Below are 27944 nucleotides of genomic sequence, written 5' to 3'. Positions count from 1 at the left end.
TTCAATATATAAAACCGTAGCTCCAGCATCAAAAAAAATCTTATAAGTGTATTTGTGGGAGGTGAAAGCAAATAGCCTTTCTTAGGCTTACAGGAGGACTTTAATTATGATTATTTTTTACAATTTAGGTACGAAAAACATTCTTCACGTTAGCATTCTGCGACTTTTGTCGAAAGCTGCTTTTCCAGGGATTCCGATGTCAGACGTGTGGCTATAAATTTCACCAGCGCTGTAGTACAGAAGTGCCACTGATGTGTGTTAACTATGACCAACTTGAGTAAGTAATCACAGTTTGTTTTAAAGTTGATTTCTTATGTTAAATCTTCAGTTCAGGTAGTCAGAGTTGTTGCCTGAAAAAAATGTAGGAGCTCAACTGTTCTTCTGAGACTCCTTAATTCATATTCTGTCTGTGAGGGTTCAGACAACCAGTTCCAGTTTTTTTTATTTTTTACTGGACTATGAAATCCTTTCTTTGAAGCATGAATAGGGTGGCTGAGCACTTGACGGCATGAGACAGACTTCTCATTGTTCACAGATGTAATTCTTAATCAAAACTGGTTCTTCATTATGTGATGGCTAGGGCCTTGTTTAAATGTTTAGATGTAGATCTCTCTTCATCCTGAAAAAATGTTAAGAGACACTAGTTTGATATGGTCAAACTGCAGTTGGTTTTGAAAATAAATCCACTAATGAATAAGAAACATAAAAGAACATGCCTCAGATATTCGTGTGTTCTTGAATTTAACTGTTGATTTGTGTAAGCCTCGAGGTTAAGAATCTGTAGTGAGTTTGATCACACAACACAAAGAAGTTTCAGCATAGGCTATTAAGTCTCTTAAGTAGGCTTTTATATAAGGAATCACTTAATGCTAGTTTTTTCTGCAAGAATGAATTTAACTCTTGCTTACATTGGTATTTATAGCAGTTGCCTTGGGCACCTTTAGAAGATGTGCTCAAGGCTTATGGATAACTTTTACCTATTTGTCATTTGATTTTGGCATTACATCAGTGCAAATATTCAAATAAGTTCCTGTACTCAATGTATAGGTATTTGTTGTGTATTCTTGAGGGACCAGATGTTTAAAATTTCAAATAACAGACTAAAAGGTTATCTTCTGCAAAGGTATGTTTAAGGCATGATCTTTTGATCCCTTCTCAAGTAAATAATACTTCTAACAAATCTTACAGGTTAATGTGTTAGCATAGGCTTTATTTTAAAACTTATAAATTAATCAGTGCTGGGTTTGTATGTGTTTTTGTTTTTTTTAATCTGAGTGTTGTGAAGCTTCTGGGTTTTGCACGAGTTAGGTTGTTTTTGTTTTGTTCTTGCCTCACAGTTTGCTGTTTGTCTCCAAGTTCTTTGAACATCACCCCATACCGCAGGAGGAGGCCTCCTTAGGAGAGACCACCCCAGCATCTGGATCGTACCCTTCAGTGCCCCCCTCAGATTCTGTTGGGTATGACCTTATTCCTGCTGTTTAATAACATATATTTCAGTACTGTATGTTTAGAAACACTCAAAGTACTACTCTGCAACCCTCTCTACATTTTTGTAATTTGGCTTGTCATGCAAATATATCCACATGTGCTTAACTTCAAAGAAGTGAATGTTTCCATTCACATGAATGGCATACATTAATAATGAGTCTAAGTTAAGCATGTGCAGAAGTGTCTCTAGAATTGGGGCTTTACCTGTTAAACTGATTTCTTCTTTATGGTAGTTCAGACCTGGTCTAAACTGGAAAGATTTTATACTTAAAGTCAAAGCAAACCACAGTTACCTCATCACAAGTTATTTTAGTTTGTGTTATCAAGCCATGATGTATTTGCGTTGCAGTGACATACTTCTGTTTCAGAGTAAGCCATACAGAATAAGTTTATTCACAGTATAAGATTGGTGTGAATAGGTGGCAATTCCAGGTTCATAATACTGCTTTAGGAGCTTTTTCACTCACACATGACTTTAGTGTCCTCCGGATGAGCTCTCTTCCTCCTATTTAGATGTTGGGATATACCAAGAACACCTGTTGCCAATCCAGCTTTTGTAAAATTAGACTTCTTAAAAATTGACTGTGGCCCTCATCCCCTGTATTTCCAACAAAGATTCTGGATCTTTCTCTGTGAAGAGATAATGGACCATGTTTAGATTGTTCCTACTAACTAAGAGATCAGACAACCAACACTAGATAGCTGAATAAATCTCCAGGAAAGAATAGTTCAAGGATGTGCATCAAAGTCAAGTATCCTGATGCAAATTTGTTAAAACACCAATGACAAAAGCCTTCAGGAAAATGCTCCTAGGACATGTGCATACTGTGTGGAGATGAACTGAATTTGGCAGAGGCTGTCTTGGAATACTGAGCATTTTGCCCAGACTAAAGAACACAGCAGAAAGCTACACTGGCACCTGTGGACTTTGATTGGAAGAAAAATTCCCTGAACAACCAAGACTATTTTTGAAAGATCAAATATGATACCTCCCAGGAAACAGATTGACAGTGCTGCAGAGGGAACCTCATTTGGTAAGTACAAAGAGAGACAATATTCTTACTGGCTTTAATCTGTGCAGTTTGAGCCAAGTTTTGGAAGTGCCTTTTCCAGGTAAGGGATATTGCCTTCCAATGCTGTAGATGTTAGTGCAGCAGATTGTGGACAAGCCTGCTGCTGTAGCCTTGTGAGCTAAGCAGGCTCTGGTGCCATCATGATAGAGTTGAAACTAAAACCAAGCCAGAATTATTAGTCTGTGATGAAGCTTGTTCATAACAAATGTGTTAAATACCTGTGAAGGCCAAAAGGCCCTATATCCCTGATCCTAATATGTTTTATGTATTTTCCTACTTCTCAGTTGCCTCTGCCCTCACAATCATGACTTGTTACCAGTTCATGAGGACACAACAGGATGAATTATATTAATTGATACACACAGTAGTACTTCAGGCAATCGTAGTTTTGTGAAATGAATACTGAAAGGAAAAACTATGAAACAAAAGCTGGTTAATGCCTTAAGGTTTATAATGTTATTTTTATACATGTGAAGTTAAATATACTTGCCAGTTGAGGTTAAAGAGCTTCTTCTAAATGTTGCATCCATAAATAGTTGTGGTTACAGGAGATGTAAAACGTTTCTAGCTTTTCTACCTTTTTGCTTTTTTCCCTTGCTGCATACTTCATTGTTAAATAAGTGAACAAAAAGGCATGCTGCATGCCTTCAGAGGTCTGTTTATTTTGAAAATGTTTTATGATTATGAGCTGGTGTTAATAAGCAGTATGCATGTTACGAAGCTGTGCAGTCATGTATTTAGACATGGTTTTGTTAAAGGGTATTGCTACAATATGGGGCAGCAGCCCAACTAGAATCAAAAAGTCTGACATTTCAGGTTATTTTGACTGAGAGGAGAGTAAAGGAATGAAGTTATTTAGAGTTGGGCAATGGGATTGAAAATATGAAAAACTAGTGCTTTATTAACACTGTTACTAGTTTAATAACTACTCCTTTAATTTCTCTGTTCTCCTAGCATCTTGCATGGCACAGCCCACAGAGGAAGGGATGTTACTAATTCTTTGGTAAACCTGAGGAAAGAGAAGGCAAACATCCTTCTTCATCTTTAGCCTTGTGAAGGGATGCCAGCTGCAGGCAAAGTGTCCAAAGAAAGGAAGAGTTCGTGTTGCAAGACAAGCTCAAGAGCAAAGGCGTGTATGACATGCTGAGAAATAAATGGTCAAGGGATCAGATGAAGTTGCAAAGAGAAAGGGACGGAAAGAGAGCATTGGACATGGTGCAAAAGCTGATAAACGTGCTGAAAAACTTTGTTGCACTTTGCTCACGTGTAACATCCTAAAGCAATCCAGTCCTGTAGCCTTGCGTTCTTTCAACTGTAAGGAAGAGGCAGTTCGTCCAGATGTTCCACCCCAAGGGAAGCGTATGTGGTCTTGACTTACACATTTCTGAACCCCTTATTAAAATGTGTCCAGCTTTCACATTAGCTCTCGGTCCCAGTTTAGTTCTCTCAGTTTGCACCATCATGTTGTGCAAAAGTTGTCAGTTGTAGTCTGGACTTAACTGGAAAGAATTATTAAAGTGTAGGTCTCCCTTCTAGTAGTCATTTGTAATAAAATTGAAGTACATAAACTGTATATAATACATTGTATTCATTTCATTCATTGCACTATTATAAAATTTCTTATGCATCTGTGCTTGTAAAACATGAGTACCACATTTCTTTGAACACAGTTCACCGGATCTTACAGATATATGAAAAGGAGAGAGTAGTTCTTCAGAATATTATGAAGTTTTCTTTTTCTGCTTCCATCTATTCTCTCAGATATTGGGCAAAACTCAGCAAACTCATGAGGTAGATATTATGTCAGGGTGAGCACCCTGGGGATGGGGGTGGAATAGGGTCAGACTTGAGTAGCACAGAGACAGATGGGACTTGATAAAAGCTGGAAGCCTCTGCTTTGCTTGAGGTAGGATACTGCTAGCAAGCAATTAGCAACATCTTGGCTTATTAAAAAACAAGATTTCATGCTTGATCTTCTACATTTGAGGAAGGAAGAGGGACTGTCTGGTGCACCATTCTTGGAAGCTTGCCAGCCCCTGCCTTAGAGCAGGCTCTAACCTATGATTAAACACCTCTGCTTTCCTTTCTGTCTTCCAAATGTTCACTGATCGTTCTGCCTCAGCTGAAGACATTTAAATGTCTAGAAAAGGTTCTGAATAGCTGATGAAACAAAGATGCATTCTTACAAGGTTGCATTTAGTGCTACAACACCATTTTAAATATACTTGTTTTATTGCATAAAACAATGATTAACTTTTTTCCTAAAAATTCTGGCACCAGACCTTTTCCAAGCCACTGCCTACAAACGTTAACAGACTTCTTATGATACCCATTTTGGTATGCCATCTTGATGAGCAAAAAAGGCCTGGTATCAGCATCCTTAGACAATTCCTCTTTATTCTGTACAAAAGGTGGGGGAAACCTATTGTTCCCCTAAACTTGATTTGCAAAAACATGGCAGTGCACTGAGACCTGACTGGGAGGAGTAATGACAGCCATAGGGGTCCTCTCAGTAGCCCCTCATATATGAAGCTGTCAGAAGCTTTACAAAAGCATTGCAAAGCTCTCATCAGGGCCAAAAGACAAGTATGAATGCATACTATTGTGATAATCTTCTTTTACACCTACAAACTGACATGCAGGAGAACATTTACCATGGTAGAAAAAATACACTAATCCATATGAAGTTGTGTGTGTTGAAGATCTGTCCTATGGTGCTTTTGGGATGACTAGTTGCTAATGCAGCTGAAATAACATTTTATCCCAGATCCTTAACAGTTCTTAGAAATTGTCTGAAAATGGAAGTGTACTGTGCTCCTCAATAACAGTAGTAGTAAAAAAAAACAAACCCAATTGTACTGTGGTATATGTGCAAAAAGGAGAAAAAAAAGCTGTTGTAGTCTGACATGCATTTTGGCTTGTGATAGATTCTGATGAGTATGCAGTCTACCAGGTGAACAGGGTGCTGAGCCCTGTGGCTAACTGAGATATACTTTTACTCTTAAGTGGCATATACACTATAACTGTACAAATGTGAATTTTCTGCTTAGGTCTTTGCCTAACTACAGCAAAACAAAAATTCTAACAACAATCTTGAAGCCCAAACAAACCTCTTTCGAAAAAAAATCTTTCCTGAGTAGACCAGCTCTTAACTCACCAATATGACTTTTCATATATTTGAAGGAAATTGCTAACTTATATTTTTTTCGTATTTGTAAAGCATACTAGCCTGTAGTTGTATCATTGCAAGTTCTGAAATACGGGGGGGGGGGGGGTACTGTATGTGACACTATAAAGATGTTATACATGAAGTAGTGTGTGGGCACTTTTGAGTTACCATCCATTTTCCAGTGGACCTAGTTTTGCAGAATAGTAAGTCTATGGACACATTGGCATTTGCTATGGTTGACAAAGTGTAAAACAACTACACCTATCTGCAGTTCATTTAGTTAACTAACTTAGTTATTGCCTGAGTTAGGTAATTTAGGCTTACTTCTGTCTCCTGACAAAACCTCCTTCTCTTTTCATAAAAACAGAGGGAACAATGTGCTTATCCCAAATCCACAGCTTAAGGAAATAGCACGTTCTGTTATACCACCAAGAAAGGTTATAATTTATTTTTTTAAAAAATCTAGATTTGACAACTCTATCAGCTTGTTGCCTGGGAAGCTGAGAATCTTTTGGTAAAGGAATGCCCACACTTAGGAGGCTGGAAGAAAATGTGGTACAACCTCTCTAGGATGTCAGGACGTTGACCTTCTCATTTGCAGAAGGTCTCTTCCAGCGAGGAGGTTGTACGCCAACCGCTTACAAAGTCCACAGGAGCAACAGATACTGAGATCTTTGAATTTAAACTTTTCTCCTCTAAGCTGCAGCCTGCCTACATGTATGCCACAGTAAACAGTTCTTGGCAGCCGTTGTGCTCTGGTCCTTTTTTCTTTTTTTTTTTTTTTTTGGCAATTTCTTTGCTGGCATTTACTCCTCCAGCATAGCCTGCAGATCCAGTTTTGTAACTTGCCCGGAACAGACAACGTCGCCCTCTTCCAAATGATGATAGCTGGTCCTTTTTGCTCCAGTGTCCCTTCCATCTTCCTGGGGCAGATGAAACTTCAGAATACTCTTAAGAATGGGCAAGGATTGCTGTACGCTTTGTGATGATGTGTCTTCTGTAGAGAAGATGCAGATTAAGATACAGTCTTTGCTGCAGACAAGTAGAGGCTGCTGGTAATCTCTCCAGAGCTTGTGATCCCAGTAGGCCACCCTGGCTAGTAAACCCCTTGTGTCTTTCTCTTTGCTTTTCAAGCAAAGTTCACGTTTAGCAAAAATAACCCACCTTGTGGTGAGTGTCCCAAGAATACTCGTAAACGAAATCCTGAATGTATAGCTACAAAAAGTGAATAACTGCTTATGAGATCTCTATCTCTGGATTCTTTGGTGTCTAAAACCCAGAGATACTCCCGGTAAGTTTAGCAAAAAAAGAGTTCTTTATCAAGCCGTAGGTGTGTTTTTTTTTTCCTAGAGATCTCAACTGCCCCCACAATTCCATGAGTAGAAAGATCTATTCACGTTGTTTTTAAAACATGATGTGACATAGCACGTTATCTGTGCTAGCAAAATGAAAGGCTTGATGACCCATGACCAGAAATACAGAAGTATTTGCAGATTCCCTTAGTAGATGACTCAAAAGAGGATATAATTGAAACAATATTTCTGCAGTTGGGTTTTCTCTCCCTCAGCTTACTCACAATCACAGAAGCTCTAATTGCTTCTGTTCAAGTTGTGTGGCAGAGCTTAAATGCTCTCTCATGGTCATCCCTGATGCAATGATCTGGTGCTTGTTGTTACACATTTCCCTTGATTTCATTATTTCAAGGAACTCTCAGGAAGTTTGAGCAGGAGTTAGCTGTCCCAACAATGGCAGTACTAGCCTGATTTTTATTTATTTTTTTTTTACTTTTCTGAAGTCTTTCTATGCACCATCAGACACACTTGCCTTGACATTAAAATTTAGTATCTTGGAATGTCAGCCACATCCTGTGCATGCATCTGCAGTGCCCCATCTCCTGATGTGTGTTCTAGTTGCATAATTTTCTTACAAAATGTTCGAGAGTTCCAAACTTCCTCATCTGCAATAGAAATGATTTTAACTAGCTGTGCTTCTGAGCATCTTCAGAAATGCTGAGCTATTGAAGACACTTTGTTGCTTCCCATTGTCTTCCCAATATTCATATTCTGTCATATGACAATAGGTAATCACATTTTTTAAATGATTAAAAAAAAAAAAAACCTATTCTTCCTTCTCCCCCCCCTTCCTGTTCCCTAGACGTAATCTAGGTATTTTATTATAAGACTTACTACGCTGTTGTTGGAATTCATTGGCAAGTGCCGTGTTTGCCCATTCTTGATGACGAGACTTGGCCAGGAGGGAAAGGACATCAGATACTTAGGGTACTGGTAGCACTGAGTTCTGGGATCCATTCCAAACTGTATTAAGAACTGTAACTGCAGGTAGGGTAACAGTCTCCTTTAAAGCAGACCCATTTCCGAATAAACATCAGAGATGCTTTTGAAAGCTAACATGTATCCAAAAGATCTTTGGAGAGACCAAGGAGCATTTACTTACAGGAGACAGCACCAGGACCTGTTGCTGCTGTGGGCTGTTGTATGATTTATTTCTGAAGCTTCTCCCTGTGGGCATTGCCTTTGTGGGCATGGTAACTCATGAGTAATTTAATAGCTGGAGGACTATCCTCTTCTGCTAGGAGTTGTGTTTTCTGTAAGTTCTAAAACCTTGTTGTCAGCTACCGAGTGTATTTTAAGAATATCATTTTCTTACACTTTTAAACTTTATTAAACATAAAAAGATGTTTTGTTTTGTTTTTAACTCAGAATGCAACAAGTATTTCTCATTGAACTTCTTATATCCATTAAATTGAATCATTAGACTTAACAGTGATTGACCTTGACTTGAGTGAGAGAGAAATGCCTGTTTATTGTACTTTACCAAAATAGCGGGATAACCAAATAAGAGACATCCTGCCTTCTAACAAAAAAAGCAAGTGTGTAATGTTTTGTTTTTTAAAAATTTGATTCATGATACTGTAAATTAAAGATTTTTATCTACGTTGACTGGCAGCAATTGTATTTCTTCAGAAAACTTCTCTGTATATTCTGAACACTTATCTTTAAAGTCAGATCTGTTGCATTGCCTTACTGTAGCAGAGTAACTAATGTTTGAAATGTTGCACTATTCACAGTTATTTCCTAAAAGGTGGGGTAAAAAGTTGATATATTTATTTTCAATATCAATAATTCGTATTACATTGGCCATAGTACTACTTATGGTGGGTGACTGCTATTTAATTTTCAGTCTTTCTTCACTGCACAATAATCCTATCCATACAATTTTTTGTGACATTTTTGACCGTTATGTTGATGTGAGGTGTTAAGCATTTTTTAGTTCTTAATAGGTGGCCATTAAAAAGAGCATACTGCATTAATTCTGAAGTTAAGAAACTGCACAACATGTCAGTATCTTCAGTGCATGTTGAGCTACATGAATTGTTTCAGATCAGAATTTAGTATTACTAGTTATTATATGGCATGCTAGGGTTTGTTTTGTATGTGTGATTTTTTTTAAACTCAGAAAACTTCATTGCCACGTAATTAGGTAGTCTCTGCAGCAGAGAGTTGTTGCAATTGATCCTAGGGGAGTAGAGATCATTCATTATAAATTGTTTTTATGCAGGCCTTTAGACCAGCTGGTTTTTATGTATGTATTATTATAGTTGAAAAGGATTTACCACACCCACTATGCAGTATTTGAAGCCATTTGTAGACCTAAATCCTCTTTTTCCTTGACTTTGTTTCTCAGACCATCAATTCTCCCTAGTCCTTCTCCTTCAAAATCCATTCCAATCCCACAGCCCTTCCGACCAGCAGATGAAGACCATCGGAATCAGTTTGGGCAACGCGACCGATCCTCTTCAGCTCCCAATGTTCACATCAATACAATCGAGCCAGTCAATATTGATGTAAGTATTAATAACATTTCAATCAGAAACAGCAGATTTGATGTTTCCCTTATGAATATCAGGGTGTTAAATTTATCATCTGTATACATGAGGACTATAGTTCTAATCTAATCCTTGGTCATCTGTCAGAATCTTCATAATTCCCAAGAAATAAGTTTTTGCTATTGTGAGATGTATAAATACAGATAACCCATTCTCGACAAGCAGAAGCTGCCTTTTGACAGTTCAAAGTATTTTACCACAAACCACTACTCTTTTTTTTATTAGTCGTAAGGCTTATACTGCTAGCTGTACCACACCATTAAGAGTATAAAAGCCAGCAACCACTCTTGCAAACTATTATATGAATTAAGCGTATTTATTTATGTGCAGGATAGTTCTGTTTTTTTGTGTGTGTGTTTTTGTTTGGTTTGGTTTGTTTTTTCTACTGTTTGCAAGTAAGTGCCCTTCCTGGCATTGAATAAAATTAAATTATTGCAGTAATCTGAGTAGAGATTTACTGAGTGTTGCTTAGGATTTCAGGATACCAGTATATACCCCTATATTCTGGGCTCCTGTATTCTAAGTATTCTCTTGGAGTGTTAAGAAACTGCTACACTTAACTTGTTTTCTATTTTTTTGAAAATTTTGGATGCTGAATTGTAATAATAATAATAGTTGATACTAAGAGTAAGGCTAGCTAGGTTCTTTCAAAATGTTGGTCACAACATTTCTAATATTGCTAATGTATACAGCTCGTATTTTACCAGTCCAGTCTTTAGAAATTCATTATTTGTCAGGTGATCAGTCTTGAAGTCTGCCTCGGCGTCAAGGCACAAAATCTGTTTTGCATGTGAGCTGAGCAAAAAATTGAATGTTAACTGAGTTTTAAGAAGGTGGCTTAAAATTGCTACGTGACATACGGCAGTGGTGCAGCTGAGAGGCAGGACCGATGTCTTCAGCAGCAGTGCAAATGTATAACAGAATGAACTAATTGTGTAACCACTAAAAAAAAATGGTTTGATGGTGCAAATGAACTTACGGAGGGAAGCTACTAAAATTTTCTTGTGTTAAGAAAATCATTAGTGTAGGTTCCTTATCGTTTGGATACGCCATAAAAGGTACTCTCAGTTAACAGTGGATAGTGGATTGCAAGTGAAGGAAATCTTTCACAGTCGGTCATTTCTGCAGAGAGCGGAGTGCATCTGGGTATGCAAACGAGGTGCCTTGTTACGAGACAAGAACTAAGCAGAACTCATTTGACTGACTTACCTCAGTACAGGAAATTGGTGTCCCAGCTTCTGATAAGACAGTTCAAACAATTTGTGTCGCAAACACTGTAACCAGAATGCTTGGTTCAATATTTCTTTGTGCATTTTGGATAACTGCATGTTTAAATCAATATTTTCATGTCAGCATCTATTTTCAGGGCTGTGCATTTCAGTTTACTACTGGGAGATGCTTTTTTAAAGTAAATCATTTTTAAAAGTTTAATGGTTGTTATAAATAGTTCTTCAGAGTCACTCCTGTTAGTAAGCCAGGATAGGAAACAAATTCTATTTCATGGCCAGCGTATAAAGTCAAGGATTCTCAGTTTGATCACTCTCAATTGATTCCGGAATATAAATGTGATAATACTTAAATACAATTTTTTTTTTTTTAATTTATAGGACTTGATTAGAGACCAGGGTGTACGAGGAGAGGGAGGTAAGTAATGTTTAAACTAGCTAGGGTGCTATATTACACAATTGCTGTCCTTTCCCTTTGTTCTACTTCCTTCTATAAAACACAGGCACAAATGAGAATATGACTAGAATAAAAAATGAATTTGCATTTGCTTGTCCATGAACTTAGTATTTGTCTGACAAAGGTTTGAGTCATTTGCCAGTCATTCTGGGAGTGGGGGAGACGGAAGGAGAAAAAGTTTTGAAGTGCTACCTAGTTTTTTAGCTTTAAAATTTTCTTGCACTCTTGTTTTTACATACACATACACATACCCACACACACAGACACACACACTAATTCACTCACATGGCTGCACACAGATATGCTACAACTTCCAAACCCTCTCTCAAAGATTTTTATACCTGTTGTTAACCTTTCCACCCATGGAAACAACAGTCTTTGAAGACCATCAGCACAGTAGATGGACTTTCCATACAAACTGCTGCATCCTAAAGCAACATGAAGTGCTCCGGTTCTTCTCCCCCTCTACCCCTGCTGAAGATGCTGCTTTGCTGTACTGCATGCCTGTGCTAATCTCGGAACCAAGTTGTTAGGACCTTAAGTTAAAGCCAGGTCTCTGTTTCCTTTAGTAACACCCAGCCGCAATTGACAATTAGGCCAGAAAATAGATTTATTTTTCTTGACATGTTACACATGGGCCTGTTAAGTCACTTCTCTCACTGGCTGTCAAGGTCCTGAGAGGGCTTCTTATATGCCATATTTATTCCTATGAATATAATCCTAATACAGAAATAATAATGAAATAATAATAGGGTAGGCATATGACAGTTTTTTCTAACTCCAGATTATTAACACAGCCATCTACTATTAATTGTAACTTGTTTAAGCCATAAGAAAATTCTGAATTATCTCAGTGCACTCCATCCTGATCCCCAAGGTTTTGTACCGTGGACTATCACTAATTTTGTTTCTCCCATCCAAACGTGTTCCTTTTTAGGATGGTGCCTACCTCCCGCTTTGTATTTGAGGGAGCTGCTTTTTCTTATGCCAGCAATAGAACACTTTTTGAAATGAAATTTCCTTTAGTCTGCAAGCATACTAATTTAAAGTTTCCAGTTTTGGCTATTTTTGTATGTCTTGATAGGTGTGGCTTTCCACAGTTTTGCCCATTTTGTCCAGCATTTAAATGTTGTGCTATCATGTTGGTTTTAACTTTTGATCATAAACTGTCTGCTTGGCATCTGAAAACAATTGGCCATTCCCACTCCTGAAACAGAGGTTTTAGTAATTGACCTTTTTGTCCTTCAAAGTACAGAAGCGATCTATGAATAGGAGTCAAAGCATCCTAGTTATTTCCCATGACTTCTTTCATTTCTTCTATGTGTCTGTCTTTCTGTCTCTGCCTGCCCGTCTCTTTCTCTCTAACAGCCCCTTTGAACCAGCTGATGCGCTGTCTTCGGAAATACCAATCCCGGACTCCCAGTCCCCTCCTTCATTCTGTCCCCAGTGAAATAGTGTTTGATTTTGAGCCTGGCCCAGTGTTCAGAGGTAGTTGGGCTCTTCTTTCTTGTTTTCACCCAAACAAAATAAGTAAAACCACAGATGCTGTTTGTGCCTCACCCTCACACCGTGTGTATGTAAGTGTGTGAGTTTATCAAAACACCTCTGTTTTTTGCTTGGCCTGGCTGGAATGCTTTGAATGTGCTTTCCACACATACTCACTTTCACCTTTACACGCTTGGAAATTACTATAAATAAAGCCTGACTTAAATCTTCTAAAGCAAGGAATTTCATAGTTGAGGTTTTTATATGGACCTTGACATATTTTTTCGAAACAGAGGTCTTTGGATTGCATTAAAGTTTCAAAGACAACGTGGTGTCCTTAACTTAGAATTTCCTTGACTGTTCAGTTTAAGTCAGTTCAGTGCTTTAGCAGTTTCCATGTTTAATAATCTTTATTTTGAAACATAATCTAGGAAATCAAATGTGAATTACAAACATTTCCATTGATATCTTGCCAGGTCTCAAGCTTTTCAAGCATGGCAACTTTCAACAAATACTGCATTTTGAGAATGTTTTATTGATACCACTTTGGGGCCCTGGATCGTTTAGGCTATGTAATTTTTATTTGGTAAATTTCCAATGAAACAGTATTTGTTTGTGTCCTGAACTGCATAAAATAATAGTCTTCCATTCTCAAGTTATTGACTCGGGTAATCCAGGCCTAAAGCTGTCAATGGATCTGTTGTATTGCACAAAATCCCCCCAAAAAACAAAGGATTTCATATGCTGGAGAAACCAACTATTAAGTAATAGCATGAAATATAAATATTTTGTCTATAAATGTAGATACGGGTAGTTAAGTGCATGTAGTGTGGTTTTCAAATGCTACCATCTTGGCTGTTTCAAAGACTTTTGTTGCAGAATATATCAGGAGGAGTTCACCATATGAACTGACTTGTAAAATGGTTCCAGAAATCTTTGTAAGAAGACAGATGTAAGAAGACAAGCAAACTGACTGCAGAATGGAATATGCTAAATATAGCTTCAGAGTCCAAGCTAATAACTTAAGTCCAACGTTATCTGAAGTATTTCACAGTACTTCCAATAACTTAGAAAATAAGCCCTCTGGTATTATTACGAACAGATTAACTATCGTGTTCCACCATGTGCTGTAACTATTTCCACAGGAGGGTGGATACTGTGTTAGTGTTTCTATATCTTGGTATTAAAATTTAAGTAGGAGACTCCAGTTAACTTCTAAAGAAAACAGAATGTGTTTTCTTTAACATCTTAAAGTACAGCTTTGATTTTAAAGAGAAAATCTCTAAGCCAGTAAAATTTTGGAAAATAGCTCATGTTCTGGAAGCATCATAGATTTAATTCGACATATGTTTGATTTCAGACAAGTAATGTACTAAAGATTAACAGTATAGTAACCATAAAGTAAATATGAGCAGAGAATATGAACAAAAACCCATCCTTTAGGTCACTGTTTTCCAACTGCTTGTAAATGTAGTTAGGATGCCCAATTAAGCATTATTGTTGCTTTACCACGTGGGACAGAGTTCATGGGTGCTGTATCCCATTTTTGATATGTTGCTATGCCATTATTGTGCTCTTCCACTTTTAAACGTATGGATTTGAGCTCAATGAGAGAAAGGAGTGATGGATACATACAGTGTGATAAATAGCACACGGAGTGGCTGAACTCAAGCACCAGTTACAAAAGTTACAAAGTGGATTTTGAATTCCAGTTGGCATTAGACTTTTTTGGTAAGAAAGGGGCTTCTGAAGGAACATGAGGAGGAGTATTGTCCTCCACCACTGATGTAAGAGAAAGCCCTGGAATGTTGGAGGTCTGGTACAATGACATGCATTGTTTAGCAGAGCAGCATGAACTTAATTAACAGTTGACCCTATTTTATGTCCTTTGCATTGGGAGAGTCAGCATAACCTTGTTACTAATAATTATGGTGTATTTTAAAAAGCAGTGTCTAGTTAAAGTGTTCTATTTGTAAAGAGCCATTGGGGCTCTGAAACAGAGCTCCGTTAGTGACATTTTCCTACATAGCTTTGGTTAGACAGCATATGTGATAGAGATGTACAGTTCTAGTTTGTACTTAATAGAATATGTTTCAAATAGCTAAGTAAAGTATTTGTTCCTTTGACATCCTTTCTACAGTCTTATATTTACTTTTAAATAAGAGCTCCCTACTAAGAGAGAGCTTTAAAACAGCCAAATGGTTTTGAGGTGGCACTTGGAGACTCAGCTAGAAAACATTCCAATTTTTTGCATTTAGTCTATTTTGATTCCAAAGTACAGCGTCTCAGTTGTTTATTGGGTCCCTAAAAGGCTAGCTACAAGAAGTCTGAGAGGCAGCTGCTGCTAACTAAAATGCTACTACTTTTCTTGTCAAAGAAACTGGTGGAATTCAAAGCAAACATACGTATTTTTTCTATATAAAGAGACATTGTCCCTCTAATTCATGACGAAGAGACTGAGGACTATCAGGGATACAGGGATGTTTGACTTGTCTCTTCCTGTTACCTAAGACTTGAGCACTAATCTAGTATTAGTACAATATTTCCAAAGAACATATTTGTTCCCTCTTAACATTTACATTGATGTTTGGAGATACTGCATCTTGAAAAACATCCTCGCACCTAGTATCTACATTCTTGTAAGCTGGCTTCTTAAAGATAAAAGTGATCCTGTTTCTGAAATTTAGGTTCAACTGCAGGTTTGTCTGCAACACCTCCTGCCTCTTTGCCTGGGTCACTCACTAATGTGAAAGCGTTACAGAAATCACCAGGACCCCAACGAGAAAGGAAATCATCCTCATCCTCAGAAGACAGAAATAGAATGGTAAGAGAAAAATCAGCTATTTTCACTCATAGTGTGGTATACTCGTAGTATAAGAATATTACGTATCCATGTTCTTCTTACTTTTCTTTCATCATAGTCATCTGAATTATTTGGAAGGTATTATGATTATTGAGGACTTTAAGCCAATAGACAATGGAATATTGAAATCATGGGACTGATATATAAATAATTTAAATCATTGACTGTATTCGCTTTTCCTCCATTGCACCCAGAAGTCTTGGCGTGCTTTATGTTATAATGCCAGTTCCCATTCAAAGAACAGCTTAATTTTCCCCACCATGTTTCATGAACCGTGAACGTTCTTTAATGAATCTCAAATATAACAGTACATAAAATTACTGAATTTATTTAATTCACAATTTAAGCTTACAACTGAGTAAGAATTGTAAAATAAGTGAGACTTTCCTTTTAGTAAAAAAAAAAAAAAAAAAAAAAAAAGCTCAATTTTCACTGATTTTAACATTGCCCAAAATCTGTGGCAAATATTTCATATCAGGAAATTATTTAGGATACCCGTATGCTGAGAGTTTGTATATGCCTAGCTTGAAAAGTCAAATGCAGTATTTGGGGAAAAAATATTTTAGAATCTTAATTATATTATAATCTGATATCAAATCTTTAACAAAGGACCTATTTTCACAGGTGTTAATGCACTTAACTTTCTTTTTTATTATTTGTGCATTTATGTAAAGAAAACCCTTGGTCGACGGGATTCAAGTGATGATTGGGAGATACCAGATGGACAGATCACAGTTGGACAAAGGATAGGATCTGGATCATTTGGAACAGTCTACAAAGGAAAGTGGCATGGTATGTGGCCGTCGCAGCAAACAATTATTCTTAAGCAAATGACATTGCCTGCTGGGGGCCACCCAGCTGGAAAGCAGCTTTACAGGAAAAGGTCTGGGGGTCCTGCTGGACACCAAGTTGAACATGAGCCAGCAATGTGGCCTTGTCACAAAGAAGGCTAACGGTATCCTGGGCTGCTTCAGGTGAAGCATTGCTAGCAGGCTGAGGGAGGTGATCCTTCCCCTCTACCTCATCACTGGTGAGACTACACCTGGAGTGTTGGGTCAGAGTCTGAACTCCCCAGTACAAGAAAGACATGGAGATACTGGAGAGACCCCAGCAAGGCGCCACAAAGTTGATTAAAGAACTGGAGCATCTCTGCTATAAGGAAAGGCTGAGAGAGCCGGGATGATGCAGCCTGGAGAAGAGAAGGCTCAGAGGGAGATCTTGTCTCTCTCTCTACAGAAATACTTGAAGGGAGGGTGGAAAGATGATGGAGCATGATGAGGTAATGGCTGCAAAGTGAAACACAGGAGGCTCTGTCGAATAATCAGGAAGCACTTCTTTACAGTGAGGGTGACCAAGCACTGAAACAGGCTGCCCAGAGAGGTTGTGGAGTCTCCCTCCTTGGAGATGCTCAAAAGCTGTCTGGATGTAGCCCTGGGTGAAAGGCTCTAGGTGGCCCTGCTTAAGCAACAGGGTTGCCTCCAGAGGTCCCTTCCAACCTTTCTATGACCTGTGAATATTTTTTAAATTTCAAAAGTAATGTGTTAAGTAAGTAATATTAGAACTTCAAACAGTTTAGAAACTTGACTCTTGCATGTTCTTCTCAATTACGTAATTATTAGGGTAAAGATGAAACGTAGTTACTAGAAACATTGAAATATCCAAGTATTTTTACAGAATATTTACTACTTTTAATATTTTAGTGATTTATTTCACCAAGCTAGAAAATAGATAATATTTCCGATTTTCTGTACAGCATTTTCTTAATTGTGGAATCTATGTCGATGGTACTTATTAAAAATACTTGTTTTAAAGGGGATGTGGCAGTGAAAATGTTGAATGTTACAGCACCCACACCTCAACAGTTACAGGCTTTCAAAAATGAAGTAGGAGTGCTCAGGTAAGAATATTTTTAATGGTATAAAATCATTTGTGTAGATTTATGCTTCTGTAATCATTGAATTTCATATTTCTACTAGACTGCATTGGTCATATTCCTTCATGATGATAATTGGGGTAGAAAGTATGACTTCCCATTTAAAACATTTCTTTGTATCCACTGCTAATTTGTCCTTCCCTCATATATACATACATTCTGTTTGGGTATAGATATACTCAATAACATGTGTAGACTGATGTTGTTGAGTATATCTATATCCAAACACTCAAAATGGACTGTTTTTTGCTGTTGTAGTACCCACAGGACAGTCAAGCCTATAGGTGAACTGTGGGACCTTTACTCTCATCCATGTTCTGAGATTGAAGGAGAGTGTAACTAATTGCTGTTTTTCAGCTACACTACTGACCAAGTTTTCAGTTGTTCAGTAGTTTCTATTCAGTAGCACTGACTCCTCAAAAAAAAAATTAATATTTTTTTCGTAGTCATTTCTTGATTTTCTCTTCTCCTGTCTGCTGCTTGTACTTTTTCAAATAAAGTATTTGTCTTGGGTTCAGTTCTTACTAGAGGACCTATCAATGTGATACCATACAACATTTCTGGTGGAATACCACTAGCATCCAATTACAATCTTAAGCATAATTATGTTTTATGAAACAAAATAGAAGCTTCTTGGCTCTGGAAAATTGATGTGTTGAGCTGGGTGCCTGTGTTGGAGGTGGGTCCCCAGTAAAATGCATGGTGAAACTCCTAAGTCCATAGCTGTGGAAGTAGAGGCCTTGTGGCATATCTGTTCAGGAGAACTTAGCGGAACCCAAAGCCTAGCATCAAAAATCTTGTATTTCATACCTAGTCCAGATTTCTTGTGGCAGTCCCGTAGCTAGAGTCTAGCCATTCTCTGTTGATCCTTTCGGCACTTAGAGTAAGTGGTCAGTTGTCCTATCCTTTGACCCAGACGGGCCAGATATACCCATCATCATGCCTTTCCCATTATGCTTCATCAGTACTTTCTTGAGGTAGGATTTGCAAGAAAATGTGGATTTTTGTTTACTCAGCAGTTACTCGCAGTATCACATGACAAATCCTAAAACCTGAAAAAGGCACAGTCACATCGTCTAGAACTGTCCTAGCCTGCATTGCTGAGAGGACAAACAGGTTCACAGTGAAGGCTCTCATGTTAGTTTTTTAATTTAAGAAAACATAAAGAGCTATCAACAGCACAGAATACAGATTTAAGAAGTTGCCACAGGTTTTAAGCTTGGTCTGTTAGGTTTCGTCAAGCAGTGAGTAGGCTGCCTTCAATACTGAGCTGTGTAGAAGGAAGATTGCCTTTCTTCTTCTTCAGCCTCTGGGAAACCTGGGAAAGGCTCCATAATCCTTAGGTGCCTCATCTTTGTGACCTCTAGTTGGTGTGTTTGGTAGTATCTAGTTCTTCATCATGTCCATTTGATGACACTAAGAATGTGATTGACTTTTCCTGGGGAATTAGGAGAAATCTTTCAGATTTTACAATGTATCAGTAGACTCTTTGAGGCCTTGATTCTACTGGGATATCTGCTGAGATAATCTTTTGGGGATTATCCTTTGAGAAGCTTTTATGTCTCGAGTTGCTTCTTCTTTGGAAGAGGTTTGATTTGATATGGCCAAATCTCTGTGGTGAACCACAGTCTATCCCAGTACTTTTTGGAAACAAATTCATAGAGAATATCATAACTTTACAGAGGTACAGTTTTCATACCTGTTTCCATCCTTTTGCATGTACTGGCTCCACAGAGAGTAAACAGTTTTTATCTAAGTACTAAAAAGAAGTGAAGCCTCGTAAAGGAAGCATGTTGATGGTTTCTGAAGGAAAGGGTTGTATTTCCCAGAAGTCACTGAGACTAGAACTTCATTTGGGATGTCCTCCTGATGGGCAGCAACATGTATAGCTGGACTAGGGTTACGCAAAACCAGGCCTGCCTTCGAACTGTCAGTGTCCCTTGTAGACTTAGTGGTAACAACATCTTCTGAGCATTCCTGTGCTGTTTTATTTTTTTGCAAAATCAAGAGAAAGCAGTGCTTGCTCCAGAATACCTGTTCCATGTTAATACAACAGTAAAGGTTAAAGGCTGGAATAATTCATTAGACTGAATCTAGGAATGGATTATCTTAGGGGAAGCTGAGATTGACCCAAGGACTTCCGTTTGGAAAGATGCATTTGGTTCTGCCTCTTGTTGTTTTGTTGTTGTTGTTTTTTCCCTCATCAGTTTCCTCCTGATATACTTTTTTTTTTCCCCCCAACAGGAAAACACGGCATGTGAATATCCTTCTTTTTATGGGTTATTCAACAAAGCCTCAGTTGGCTATTGTTACCCAATGGTGTGAGGGGTCAAGTTTATATCACCATCTACACATCATTGAGACCAAATTTGAAATGATTAAACTAATTGATATTGCACGACAGACTGCACAAGGCATGGAGTAAGTCTCTTATTATCTGTTTGCAAACGAGCATTGTGACAATGTTTGTGTATCTCTTTCACACTGTGACTGACATTGGCAAATTAGTCTAGCTGTCAGCTCGGTTTGCCAAGCCCAAAGCCCTGCCTTAATCAAAGTATTTGGTGAAGTGTTTATTATTTTGATCAGTAAAATAGACTTCATGGTCTTTTCCTGGAACATAGGGAAGTACACATAATCAAAGAATATGGTCTCTGAAAGCAGAATGCAAGTTTAACCACACTGTAATTATCTTTAATCTTGTGAGAAAAGATTTCTGTTCAAGGCTTTATGATCTTCACAGTGCAGATAGTCTTAGGGTAAGAGTTTTAAGAGAAACATCCTGCAAATGAAAGGACAGAATCCTGTAAGATAACCCAGAATGCAGACAGCCCTGTTAGTGAAAAGAATGCAATTTCTTCCACATTTCTCATAAGTGTTGTAGCTCTCTAAACAAAGTACTAGATTTCAGCATTTGAAGAAAACATAACTATTTTGTTCTAAGGATTACATGTAAAGTAATCCTTACTCCCATAGACAGCAATGGAGTGAATTAGAAAACTAGCCCAATATTGTATGTCAAAATCAGAACACCGATGTAAGATCAGAGAAATCACACTTCAGCTGGAAAACTACTATGATGATTGCAGTTAATCATGTACTTTTTCCACTAAGCATTCGATTATATTTTCAGTCAAGAGGTGGGGAGGTGTTTGCAACAACCAGCCTCAACCCTCTATTAGCCTGCTGATATCCCCAGGCTCCCTCTGTAGGTAGTGGAGATACAGAAACTGCTCTTTGAGCACAATTCAAAGCAGGAACATAAAATGGGGCTTTTCTGAAAGGTTTGTGCCACTCTTAAGTGATTAAACAAAGAGCCATGTTGCCCAATAGATTAACCAAAGAGCTTTGTTGCCTAATTTAGGCTATATCTATGCTGTGGGGCAAGTACTCTCCTCTGGCCTCCCTGTAGTGTATTTATCCAGACTGCAATTTGGGGATCTCTTTTCCAGTCCCACACTAAAAAACAGTCGGCTTGTGTCATGGGATACACATAGAGACTGGGAAGCACTTTTAAGTCCCACAATTTGGAAACACCTGGCCTAAAGCTGTGAATTACCCCACAAAGTGTCATGATAGTCACCATCAAGGCTGGGAGGCAGAGCCTTCAGCACTGAATGGCATGTCAAAAACTACTGACATTCTTTAGTTCTGATTCTGAATATTGACTTAGGCAACTGAAAAGCAGAAGATGACATGTAATTGCTGTTTTATTCTTCAGTAACAACAGGCTGGAGGTGGAAATCCAAGCTTTATTTTGTTTTTTGTTTTCTCCTGTGACTGTTGCAAGATCTTTCATGGATTACTGATGTTTTAGTGCTTTAACAGACGTGTGCAGTTTGAATATCTACCGAGTTTGTGTTTCAGTAATACAGTGAACTTTGAGCTGTTCATTAGTGGAATAACATCTAACCAATCTAATCTATGATGTTCCTTTTCAGTTATTTGCATGCCAAGTCAATCATCCACAGAGACCTCAAGAGTAATAGTATCCTTTCCTAGAGATGTGATTCTGGAATATGACGGCATTCTTTTTTTTTTTTTTTTTTTTTTTTTTTGTTTTGTTTTGTTTTTCCTGCCAGAAATGACCTTACTGAAGTGAAGACCTCTTCATGTGTGATTATTTGTTGAGTTGAAATTTGGTTGAGAAGGCATTATATAATCAGTAGAAAAGTAATGAATACTTATTATGTCTATTGCTGTGATTCCAATAACATAGCACATTTTGTTGCAGTTTAACAAAGAATTTCACATTGTTGGGTTTCTACTTGTAATGAAAGATTTTTCCATTTCACTCATGGACTATATTCAGCTTCTAGTGGTTGAGTACTTGGCATTTCAAGAAAGTCACCTGGGCTGTAGGCTGTTCAGCACTGGCCTAGTCATTAAATATGTAACCCTCAAGTACCATAATTCATCATGCTGGCTGCTTAGAATCTGTATTATATAACTTTCTTTAATGGTAGTGAACGATTAAAACTGTTATGTCTAAAGTTGCAAGGTTTTAGCTGTTTATTGTTCTTGGAGGACAGAACCAGTACTGTTTGTTTTCCCTTAACATTTCCCACTTAGATATTTTTCTTCATGAAGACCTCACAGTAAAAATAGGTGACTTTGGTCTAGCTACAGTGAAATCACGATGGAGTGGATCTCATCAATTTGAACAGTTGTCTGGATCTATTCTATGGATGGTAAGTAAAGGGGAAGTGGTGTGTCTATTTTAACTGATTTAAGGACATTTGACCAAGCTTTCTCAGACTATCCTTCCAGCACATGGACACATGAAAGCTGTCTGAAGCTGGAAAGACCAAGCAGTAATTAGAAGTTCTAAGTGAATTTCAGTTTTTCTTTAAGCACATTTTCCAATAGTCACAAAACAAACAAACAAACAAAAAAACTTCAGTCTTCTTCCCCTGTGCTGAGGGTTAAACTGACAGGAAAAAAATTTGCCTAAGGAAAAAGGATGTGATCAATTCAGGGTTGAGTTTTAAGGATTCACACATGGTTACTCTGAAGATGTCATGCAAACTACTTAAATCTTCCTAAGAAGTACGGTTATGACCTCTGTTGCAACTCGTCTTTCTTCTTTTCTACTTGAAGAAACTGAAGGTTCTGTTAGTTGACATTATTTTCAGTGTTGCTGTAATTCTACCTTCAAAATACCGTCTTAGCCTGGACAGGGTCATTTTGTTCTGTCATAAATCACTAAAGGGATCACCAAGCTAAATAGAACCAATTATTGACACGGATTTTGAGATTTGTGTCATTATCCCCTCTATATTAGAACTCAGTAACACATGAAGCCAAGAGTGGGCCTTGCACCTGTTATACTCTGGACAAGTCCATATTTTGTTTCTGGTATGCAAGGTGCAGCCTGACGTGGTGAAATATTTCCTTTTGTTCCTTCCTAATTGTTTCCTTTTGTGGTACAGGCACCAGAAGTTATAAGGATGCAAGACAAAAACCCATACAGTTTTCAGTCGGATGTGTATGCGTTTGGGATTGTTCTTTATGAGTTGATGACTGGACAGTTACCATACTCAAACATCAACAACAGGGACCAGGTAAAAAGAGCATGGGCTGGAGAAGGGGTTGACTTCAGTCAGCTGTGGCCTGAAGAAGAGTGATGTAGTCCTGTGAAGTGCCTATTCTGTTGTTTTGTGCGTTCCATTTGTGTTTCTGATGTTCTGAGATGACGTTTCTACATTTAGATCTGCCTCAGCCACATAGCACCAATTTACTTACTTCTCTCGAGGTTTTTTTTGCTTCTTCTTTTGTTCCTTTTTTTACTTGAAGTATAGATTTTCAGATTCTGAGCTCGTTGCCAGGATACTTATTAAGGAGAGAGCAGGTTACTTAATAGTAATCTAGTTTAGAATAGTTCTGCAAAGGAGAAATGATTCTCTGTATGTTCAGTTACTCCTCTTTTTTTCCACCTCCTGAACTGCCTTGAATAATAGCTCAGGAACAGGACTGACAAAATGGAATGGCAATCATCTCAGCGAATGTTTCATATTCATTGCCGTGTTGAGAAATGCATGCACCATCTAATGGAGTTTCAGGATATCAGCATTTCTCAAATTCTGCTTGATGGAGCATATGACTTTCCAGAGCGTGTGAATCCTGTAAGATTACTTAATTGTGAACAAATATTCCATAAGTCTAATGATACCCCACGCCCATAATATGTCTCCACAGGATAGGCATGTTCAGGAAAGCTTGTCTGATTTATCATCTCTCTGTCAAATCTGGAAATAGGATCTATGCATCAAGACCTTTGGTGTAAACTATTCCTTATCTGGCTGGTGATATATTTATGTTGTATCTGTGTCTGCATCCCTTGTTTTTTTTCACTGTCAGTACTTGAGAATTGCAACCATAGCAACGTTCATCTGTGAATGCCATTTTATAAGGCTGCTTCCATATTTGTCGGAACACTTCATTCCAATTCATCAGATTTGGAGTGACTCCTCTTTTTGTATTTTTTCTGTCCTTTAAACAAAGGGAAGTGTCTAGATTCCTGACCAGATGGTTTTAGCCTTCTAAAAGCAGCATTCAGACGTTGTTGTTTTCACCTTTTAAGTTTTGAATCAGAAACCCTGTGAAATGGGTGCTCACATTTGAGTGCTGAAACAAATTTCAAATTGCAAGTTAACCCAACATATAAAATGTGATGTGATTTCTCGATTTTTTTTTCATCCTCTGTTGTTTGAAAAAGATGGAAATATTGCCTACTCTGTATCGATGCTTCTACATCAGATAATATGTCACAACTGACATTTTTAGTGAGCAAAACATCATTCTTGTTACACCTCTAAGAGTTTTTCTGACTTTAACAGATTTTTATAGACAGACTAGGACTCTTCTTATAGTGATAATCTTTTTCTAACTTCTAATCAAAATATGAATCCCTATATTATATACAAACAGTGTATCAGAAACAAAAATAATGATGAATTTTGAATGTTTTCAAGTTAAGTAGTGTAATTATTTAGGAAAAAATAACTGCTAGAAGGTGATAATTCTCTTTGCAGCAGAGGTTAGGGATGGTGTAGGCAAGTCCGTACTGTGAAATGCTGCTCTGGCACTTGGGAATTTCTAAAGAAACCATTTGGGAGATCTGCTCTCCCGCTTGATGCAAACACAGATGCAAGTTGAAAGTTGGAAAAGGACTGTGATAGTGTTAGTGCAAATAGCATAGATAGTTTGCTTGAGTTGTGTGTTTTGGTTTTTTGTTTTTGATTTTCTGGCAGGTTGTGGTTTTAGTTTTTTGACAGTGTCAAGATATTGAAATAGTTATACTACATTAAATATAAAGATGATACATCTGCTGGGGCTGTCTGACTGTTCAGAAAAGATAGTGATTATCTGCTGCAGCATGAATGGATCTTTGATTAGCTAGTTTGAAAGGACTTTTTAGTGGCAGCATAACTGCAGTACTCAAACTGCATTACATTTGACCTTGGCTTGATGTGATGCTGTTTGATGTTTGTTTTTGTGTTTTTTTTTAATATATCCAGGAGCACATGAACCAGATTCATACTCTGTTTTCCTGCTTTCTATTAATTTACTTTGTTTTATACTTAAGTTTTATCCTTAGGTGAAATCTAAACCTTCCATGCGAAACAAATTACTGTAAAAATTCAAAGCCTGTCTGTCTCTAGGTGAATATCAAAATAGGCATGTAATACTCAGTTTCTACAGAGGAAAGGCAGTTTCATTTTTGTATGTGGTTTTCTTGGGGGTAGGGGGGTGTGGAGGTGGAAGGATGGTCACATGTCAATAATAAGTTTTAATGGTAGAAAAGCAAATGAAAGAATTTATTCTCAAAAGGTAAGGTTTCTTTTAATATCTGAAGTCCGCGTGTTTCCTAAAATGCCTTTCAGTGTGAGCTTTCTGTTGACTTTTGTATTATGAAACAGAATATTTATTTTTAGGAACTGTATTCCTACCACAGTTGCTTATTCTTGTTTTTGTAACAGTTTTTGACACCAAAGAACTGTTCTTTAGATGGTCATTGCTATAAATGATAACCATTTACTAGCATCGTGTTTCTCCTAAATCTCTCTTAGAAGAGAAGGAGGAAGAAAAGTCTAATTTCTTGTCTTTACTGAACAAGCTAACAAACATTACTCTTAACAAACTTGGCAATTTCACTTCCAGATACTGTTCTTTGGGAGCAGAAAATTTGCTCTGGAACTAAAATAGTTTAGCAAAACATCCATCTTTTTTTTGTTGTTGTTTTTTTTTTACTGTTTATTTTATGAACTCATCTTCTTCCTCTTCATCTTTTTTTCCTAAAATAAAGATAATTTTTATGGTGGGACGAGGATATCTATCGCCAGACCTCAGCAAAGTACGGAGCAACTGTCCAAAAGCTATGAAGAGATTAATGGCAGAATGCTTAAAAAAGAAAAGAGACGAGAGACCCCTTTTTCCACAGGTGAGGAGTGTTTTTTCTTTAGTTCTCAGTAGACTTCACAATTTAAAAATGAAAAATAAAGATCACTTATGAACTCACTTGCTAGTTCAAGATTTTTTTTGATTAGTCCTACAGCAGGACTTCATAAGAGTCCTGGATTAGACCTGGTTATTGTTTAATTAGAAATGTTAATTTTCAATTCAAAAAGCAGATATTCAAATGACTTGTGTATTTGGAAAATCATTTATTTGTTGGAGAAGGTTTCCATGGCAATAGTGAAATTAATGATTGCAATTAAACACATGAATTAGAGCTTGTTGTGTACGTTCTCAGAAATCTTTATGCTCTGCTCCTTCCTCTCCCTCAGGCTTTATGAGGGGAGACCGATAGTTTGGAGACAAAACTTTATTTATCATGCCTGCAGGGGGAGGTTTGGATTCTAAAAGCTTGAAGGGGGAAACCTTAGTTTGTTTTGAACGTACCAAAGCATTTTCAAAAATAAATTGAGCTCCCCCTGCTGGCTTTTTGGTAGATGGTATTAGGGAGACAGCTTCCAGAGAAACTGTTTGTTTACGGCAGTAATAGGTATAGGTAACAGTGCATAAACAAGGAAGCAAATAAAAAGCAACTGTTTGCCTTACGCTTACACAGGGAAATCAGCATGCCCTTTTAAAGGGGAAAATGAGACGGTTTCTTCACAAAATGTCCTTCTTGGCTTGTGAAGATGTAAGCACAAGAGTGCGGTGCAGTAATTGTTTTTTTAAGTTTCTGTTTCAATGTGTGTATAAATATCTTTTTTTGTAGTTCATTGATGTTCTGCCTTTGGTTTTAAGAGATTGTTGAAACTTGAGAACAACAGATCTGATCACTTACTTTCTGCTTGTTTTAGATTCTTGCCTCCATTGAGCTTCTGGCCCGGTCATTGCCAAAAATTCACCGCAGTGCATCTGAGCCGTCATTAAACCGGGCTGGCTTCCAGACAGAGGATTTTAGTCTGTATGCTTGTGCTTCTCCAAAAACACCCATCCAAGCAGGGGGATACGGTGGGTTTCCAGTACACTGAAAAGACATGTGAAAGCATGTGCCTGTGTGTCTGTGTGCTGGTGTGTTCCGATGTGTGCAACACATTTGTACGTTCTCAGTTCCTACCAGCTACTTTTTTAAAGTTTATCGGGGGAATGAAGACTCACTTCCTAACTCTGGGCATTGAATGTCCTGGGTACAAGTCTGTGTTGGTAAGGAGTGCCTTGGGAACAGCTGGCACAAGAAGATTTATAAGGTCACTTAAGAGAAATGGGAAAAGTCGCTTCAAAGTGAGTAAAACTCCTCTAAAGGTCATTGGGCGTCATTTTTGCCTAGTTTATTGATTTGAATTAGTTACTCAGGAGTGTATTTATTTTTAATCAACTCAAACAAAGTTTTGTTTTGTGTTTTTTTTTTTTTTTTCTTCCAGTTGAGGTCATTATTTATGAGGTTAAGGCTTTAGATCCTTCAGTTAGTAATGCTACTCATACGTGGGAAACAATGGGCAACACGAACTTAGCTGCAAGGCTGAGTGCAGTCAGAACTGCTTGTGGTCAGCAGAAGTAAGCAGAAGCAACACGTAATCCAAAGAAAGACCTTAGTGATGTCTGACACTTTTAAAAAAAGTTAAGGTTTTAAAATAGTGCTGTTTAGAGAACATCTCGTCCTGCAGAGGAGCGGTGGCTTATTTTTGTTTGTTCATTTTGTTTTGTTTCGTTTCTGTTAGTTTTCATTTTTGCCTAAATGCTCTGATGTGCTATAGTTTAGACCATCTCAAAATGTTCTATTACAATGCAACAAAAGAAATTCTCTATCTCTGCTTTTGCTGACTGGTATTGGTTTCTGTAGCCTTCAGTTAGCAAGAACTTTATAATAAATAAATAAATAAAAAGCTTGG

The 27944-nt window shown here is 37.7% G+C and overlaps 1 protein-coding gene across 2 annotated transcripts in view; it reads left to right on the top strand.

Annotated features, from left to right (window-relative positions):
• Positions 1-27944, top strand: part of BRAF (B-Raf proto-oncogene, serine/threonine kinase) — an 85886-nt gene that overhangs the window by 43776 nt on the left and 14166 nt on the right. Inside the window, exons 6-19 of one of the 2 annotated variants that reach the window (XM_066998095.1) lie at positions 129-277; positions 1338-1457; positions 9436-9595; positions 11245-11281; positions 12689-12808; positions 15493-15629; positions 16343-16460; positions 17481-17565; positions 19846-20022; positions 21543-21589; positions 22174-22292; positions 23034-23165; positions 25910-26044; positions 26913-27066. In XM_066998095.1, coding sequence (XP_066854196.1) covers positions 129-277; positions 1338-1457; positions 9436-9595; positions 11245-11281; positions 12689-12808; positions 15493-15629; positions 16343-16460; positions 17481-17565; positions 19846-20022; positions 21543-21589; positions 22174-22292; positions 23034-23165; positions 25910-26044; positions 26913-27066 — 1690 coding nt within the window. The remainder of the gene's footprint in view (positions 1-128; positions 278-1337; positions 1458-9435; positions 9596-11244; positions 11282-12688; positions 12809-15492; positions 15630-16342; positions 16461-17480; positions 17566-19845; positions 20023-21542; positions 21590-22173; positions 22293-23033; positions 23166-25909; positions 26045-26912; positions 27067-27944) is intronic. The other variant, XM_066998088.1, reaches the window with a different exon arrangement.

The sequence above is a fragment of the Anser cygnoides genome, chromosome 1, assembly GCF_040182565.1.
Source record: "Anser cygnoides isolate HZ-2024a breed goose chromosome 1, Taihu_goose_T2T_genome, whole genome shotgun sequence".
NCBI lineage: Eukaryota > Metazoa > Chordata > Aves > Anseriformes > Anatidae > Anser > Anser cygnoides.
The sequence above is the reverse complement of the archived record's forward strand: the minus strand, read 5'-3'. Positions and strand labels throughout refer to the sequence as shown.